Raw genomic sequence first — 6505 nt, 5'->3', positions numbered from 1 at the left:
ATGTACATATGAAGATGTAGATACAATATAACGATTATACCTACACACGTTTATAAATTTATAAGTAAAATCACTCGTGAATTGAGTTAGTCACGATCGTTGACGGCTCGTACACCTGGAGTCGATCGCGAATGGTTGTTCACTGAACGATATTAATCCATGGAATAACTTCTAACTAATCAAACGTTCACATAAACATATTTTAAATACACATGTGCATAGTATGTACACGTGTATGTACTTACATATATGCTTTAGGATAGATAGATATGAATCTCTACCAAATTGCACGAATAATTTTTAAGGTTTACAGTACTCAAAGTATTATATAATTATCTATGTATATTGAGTTATCAAAATATCACTTTTTGCGATAATTTACCAAATCCAAACTCAGTACCCCACTCTAAAAAATTGCAGTGACATCCGTAATGTTGTGAAAGTTTTATTTAGTTTAATATATATTCCACGAATTATTTGTTTAATATGTACATATGTATAAACTGTAAATATAATATAACCAAATATAATGATAAGGAAAATATGTTCGAGTTTTCGTTCAGTCTCTCAGTATCTTCACAAATTCAGCCGCCTCAAATACCTGATGCGTAGTGCAGTTGGGTGGCCTCTAAATGACTTCGACCCAAATTCCGGAGGCACCGTGCCTATTTAGATAAAGCCTTAACTGTTAAAGGACATACTTATGTATTTATTTATAAATATTTTCGATATTTTTTTTTTTTGCAGAATATATATATTTAACACTACTCAATAATTGATTTGTTTGGTTTTTTCTAATGTACATAGAATTATACATACATATGTATATGTTGGGATATTTTACTCCACAAAATGGTACAATTTTAAAAGTTCTCGCTCTCCTGCTTTTCATTTCTAAATTAGGGAGACATGCTGACATATTTAAAATTTAAAAAATTTCGATTTCAATTTGTATTAATGTTTCAAATGGTATAATAGCAACAATTAAGTGTACAGTTTGAAATACAAATTGTGTACGGCTATGTGACTCATACGTGATATGGTGGCTATAATACACTATCGAAAACTCACCATATGGTTTTATAACGACAATAATGTCATTTTAACTCTCAATATTTCTCGCGACCGAAACTTCACACAAAAAATCAAAATATTACTTGTGTAGCAGGGAATGGTAAAGCTTTTGTGAATGGAAAGCTTTTTTATTGTATAAAGGCACTTATAAATGCATGCTATGTTACAAACATACATACTTAAATGACGGCTACGTCTCACTCCTAATTACACATACATTTTAACATATTTCAGTAAATCATGTACATACATATGTACATGACATACAAATCGTTATCCTTCGAAATCCTAGCGTGAGTCATTGTTGTTTTCTTGGAATAAGTTGTTTGCACTCATACATATGTATATACAAAGAGTTAGCTCGAATACAACACGTGTTTTACGTTTTTATTGATTTTTCACTTTGTGAAAACAGCAATGTCCTTCAATGCACAAGAACCTCATTTCAATGCTAAGGTGAAAGTGTATAAGTGCGCTCTTGCCTTGCCATGACCTATTGAAAAAGGGGAGTTGTGCAATTTCCCCCTCTTTTTGAGCTTGAAAAATGTATTTGAATGCATGCGTACTTATACACACACATATGTATGTATATATGCCATAATATAAGTGCATACGATTAGTGGACTACTGTGAAGTATGTGCTCCCATCGTACAGAACTCAGTATATAGTATATTCTTTAAATTAGCAATGGCTAGTGATATTTTACATTAGCGGTGATTCCGTTTGGGCATATAGAGATTTACAAATACATTTCAAGATTTTCTAGTTATTCCAAAGCTTAATAACCCCATTGTTTCAAATATTTCCAAATTTCTATTTGACAGATCAAAACTTAAATCCATACATCAGTATTTTAAGTTCTTCCAAAAATATCTAAAGCTTTTTCTTGTCAACTGTTTTATGTATGTACGAATAGAAGTAACATTTGCATTCAAAGTCAATATATCTTTATTTCATAAAAATCGGAAAAATTTCGAAGCAACATTCAATTTTTGGTAAATAATTTAAGTGTTTCAATTTTTCATTAGTCCTACTAAGTTATTATAGTGAAAGTCTTCAAAAATTCGCACTATTGGAAGGTTATGTGATTTATAAATATTCGTATACTACAGATATTTAAATCTGAAATTTCGAGAACTAAATTAATGCAATTTTGCACATGAGTGTATAGTAAAAATTATTTCCGTTAGCGAATGTACCCAAAGCCTCGGTATGTAAACAATATATTTATCTAATTTATATGATATTTATTAGCCTTTTGATTCACGAAGTTGGGAGTAATGTTCACCGGTACTATGGACTTAGACTTCAATCGAAAGGGAAGATTGAGTTTGTCAAAGGATAATTTTCAAAATGAACACAGCACTTTTTCAATAACTGAGCAATTTCCTAACGACTTTTCTAATATTTCGAGACATATAGAATTTTCACCTAGCGATAATCCAATAGTCGCAGAGCAAACCAATAGTCTATATCTTAAGTGTGCAAACTCAAAAAATGGGGAATATTATACCTGTGAAGCGGATACTGAGCTTCGATTAGCTAGTATGCGCATTTTTGCTACGATTATGCTGAATGCCTGGCGTCGTCGTCGCGAGGATGTGAAACGTTTATTATTGAAAGTAGAAGATCTTAAAAAAGGAGTAAGAATAAAACATGTCTGAAAATGTTTTCCAAATTATTTGTATGTATGTATAATCTTCAATTAGTCACAAAAGGACAAAAATCAGATTCATGTTTACAACACACTGTTTCGGGTCGAACAAAGGCGAAATGATGAGCTCGCTTGTCAACTCAAGTGTTCGTTAGAAAGCGTTATGCAGGCAAAGTCTTCTTGTGAAAACCTTAACACCAATGTGATTAGTTTAAGAGCGGAACGTGTACTTCTTGAGCAAGATTTGGCAATTAAAAGCAAGGAACTTGAGGCACTTACTGATATACTAAGCCAAACCAAAGAACAGCTTTTTCAGTCGATGATAGATCAACATAATTTACGCTTTGCTCTTAACAAGGAACAACGCTCGATGAAGGTGCTTGAGAATCAAAAAAATAATTTAATAAATGAGGTATGTATCGGCATGATTCGGTTATGTGTTACATTTGCGATTGTAAATAACGACAATTACCATATAGAACCGCACATATTTAAAAATATTTTCTATTGCATTCTTCGCTTTCTGTTTCATTCGTAAATGTTATTATTAATTTAAGTGATATTCATTTATACATGATATTGTTCAATTCCATTGATTTATTCTGAAACGAATACAGATTTCGAAAAATTGCTTAATTTTTATTTACATATTTAACGAATTAGTAATCCAAAACTTAAACGTACCAAATATTACGTTTTTGCATATGGCAGAGAAATTTCAAAGACATTTTTATCTTCCCAGCTATACAAGTTAACAAATGAGAGCCGCGAAACCGAAGACAAATATCGAACAGAAATGGTGCGAAAAGAAATTGATTGTGAGCGCGCCAATGGCAAGGTCAAACTTCTAGAAGCACAGTTGAATGATTTGAAAGAGTAAGTTGCCGCCCTGAAAAAAGTACACTAATATCATTCACATTTACAGGAAGTCCCGTAAACTTGATAAATCTTCAGATAATGAAAAACAACTCCGGCGCGAAACAGAAAGTTTACAAAAAACAGTGGTGACACTTCAAAACGCACTCGAAAATACATTTGTTAAACGCTTTTACAGGTGCTGGGATAAGATGCGGATGTATCAATATAAGGGTCTTCACATTGCACAGATGTGTTTGTATTGCTTTTTGCCCGCCGTGCCTCTGCCAGCTACATGTTCTAAACAAATAAACAACAACAACTTATTGAGTCAGGAAGGTTACTTCAAATAAATTAGGTTTTAATTTCCAATATGGAAACCAACGAAAGCTCAATTAAAGTCCCATTAAAATCTTCCAATAGCAATGATAAAAACGAAACACAAAGTTAAAATATTTCGTCTTTCATTTAAATTATAATTCAATGTTCCATAGGATTTTTGGAAAAATAACTGAGAACGTAAAACTTTGTGTTAATAAAAATGTCAGTAGGGTTATGTTTAATTGCTCAAATCCAAAACAGTAATTTGATAGGCAACTATTGAAAATTGAAAAACAAACAATATGCATATGTGTTTTGTGTTATCGCAATTAGTCGCCATGTCGAAGAAATGTCTACCATAAGAGGGGTAATGAACTCAAGTCCATGTAACACCGAATATGACTCACTTCGAAAACGTACTACTGCAAAGTATCGATACAGTACGATACTGTTTTTACTTGTATAACTACAAAACTACATTGTATAATTTAGCGTTATAGAACACTTACTGCATCGCTTACTTTCACAATTAGCTGTTTTGGTTTTGCGAGCGTATGACGATAAAAAAGGATGGAGTTGAACAAAATAGTTTAATTATAAATAATTTATACAGTTTCATCAAAAATAGTGTCACAAACATCATTGAAATATGTATACAGAAAAAAATACTATACTCTTGCCATCATAAGAACATTTCTTTGCCCAATTTTCTGAATTTAATGCAATTTTACTATACTTTAATAGAACAATTAAGAAGAAAGTTCATCAATTTGACTACAGATGCGGGTTAATGAATTTCAAAATACGATGCAATATCAGAAATATTTTAGATGCGTTGCAAATGATATGTACTTTGTTAAAATTTCCAAGAATTTGCCCTAGTTTACTTTAAATTTTCCATTACAAAATACAAAATAAGAATACATTTAAGTGAACAGATAGAAAAATGTTGAAAACATGTGTTATATTTTAATGAAGCTCATTTTTTTTGCTTTACTTTTCTAATTTTTCAGATGGCAGACAAACTTTTCTTCCATCTTTTTTAGGCCCTAGTGGAACTGCTTTCACAGTTTCTTATTATTATCACTAAAATTATACGAAAATTTATTCAGACGATTGTCTAACTAAATACTCCACTCTTCTCCTTGATTCTATAAAATTTTCAGCATATTTTGCTCAATTTCTTCGTAATCTGGTAATTTATGGTTACCTACTAAAATAAGGGTCATAAGATTAATAAAATCTATCAATAATCGCTGTATTTGAGGACCATCAAGTATCTTTGTTTCGTACTAAGCTTCGAAAATTCTCTAGAAATGTTATTAGAAAACTTCCAAAATTTTGTTTTCGTAAAGCTATATAAGCCAACAGGTGTTACTTCGGACTGAGTAGGCAATTGAGAAGCAAAGTCCTCTCTCGACAAACAAAAACCAAACTCTATAAGTCACTCATAATTCCCGTCCTCCTATATGGTGCAGAGGCTTGGACGATGACAATAACAGATGAGTCGGCGTTGCGAGTTTTCGAGAGAAAAGTTCTGCGAAAGATTTATGGTCCTTTGCGCGTTGACCACGGCGAATATCGCATTCGATGGAACGATGAGCTGTACGAGATATACGACGACATTGACATAGTTCAGCGAATTAAAAGACAGCGGCTACGCTGGCTAGGTCATGTTGTCCGAATGGACAAAAACACTCCAGCTCTGAAAGTATTCGACGCAGTACCCGCCGGGGGAAGCAGARGAAGAGGAAGACCTCCACTCCGTTGGAAGGACCAAGTGGAGAAGGACCTGGCTACGCTTGGAATATCCAATTGGCGCCACGTAGCGAAAAGAAGAAACGACTGGCGCGCTGTTGTTAACTCGGCTATAATCGCGTAAGCGGTGTCTACGCCAATTAAGAAGAAGAAGAAAGCTATATAATCTCAATAGTTAATAGTTTTAGATGATAGAAATGGGTTATTGATGAATACATATCAATACTCTAGAATTCTCTTGTATTTGTTTGGCGATGACACACAAAACTAATTATAATTGGATATTTGTTTATTATAGTTTAAAAATGTAGGCATGTTGTCCGATTTCAACAATTTTCAGTGCAAAGTACGAATATAAGCAAATATGTAAAATTTGGTTGAAATCGGTCAAGTAGTACTTGAGATATGGAATTTCACCTAAAGGTAGGCACTGTCACGCCTATTGTCCAATTTTTACACCGATTCTTCTAACGTATTTATATAGTGATTTATCAAATCTTTTGTAGTTTTCAACAACAAACTCTTATATGAGGAGAAGGTGGGCTAACCATCAGATTTTATCTATTTCCGCACTGTATGAGGAAAAGCTCCAGGTGTTTAGCAATTCCGGTCGATTTCGGCTTAGTGATTTGAGAGGTACGGCCAAGGCCACTTTTTAAAAACTTGTACACCACAAATTCCCTTCCATACTTCAATATCCTGTAAAAAAAAATACTCTTTTGTACCTTAATTTGCGACTTAGTTATAGTACTTTTTTTAGACGAGCATACCGCCACTCGGAATTCAAATCGTCTCGCCATCCTTATCTATTATATTTATATAATTACATAACTCTATTTCGA

At 32.9% G+C, this 6505-nt stretch overlaps 1 protein-coding gene across 2 annotated transcripts; it reads left to right on the top strand.

Annotated features, from left to right (window-relative positions):
• The first annotated feature begins 2028 nt into the window (after nucleotides 1-2028).
• Nucleotides 2029-4037, top strand: LOC108968185 (protein CROWDED NUCLEI 1-like). Of its 2 annotated transcripts, XM_018932017.1 has the most exons (5): nucleotides 2029-2285; nucleotides 2347-2718; nucleotides 2785-3141; nucleotides 3472-3605; nucleotides 3655-4037. In XM_018932017.1, exons 2-5 carry the CDS (start codon nucleotides 2356-2358, stop codon nucleotides 3935-3937), a joined length of 1137 nt encoding a protein of 378 aa, XP_018787562.1. In that variant the 5' UTR covers nucleotides 2029-2285; nucleotides 2347-2355; the 3' UTR covers nucleotides 3938-4037. The 2 variants fall into 2 exon arrangements, with proteins under 2 accessions (XP_018787562.1, XP_018787563.1); XM_018932018.1 differs by lacking the exon at nucleotides 2029-2285 and having other exon boundaries at nucleotides 2330-2718.
• Nucleotides 4038-6505: the final 2468 nt, after the last annotated feature.

This window comes from Bactrocera latifrons, unplaced genomic scaffold, assembly GCF_001853355.1.
Source record: "Bactrocera latifrons isolate USDA-ARS-PBARC rearing strain unplaced genomic scaffold, ASM185335v1 scaffold_206, whole genome shotgun sequence".
Lineage (NCBI taxonomy): Eukaryota > Metazoa > Arthropoda > Insecta > Diptera > Tephritidae > Bactrocera > Bactrocera latifrons.
This window is presented reverse-complemented; position numbering and strand designations above follow the sequence as displayed.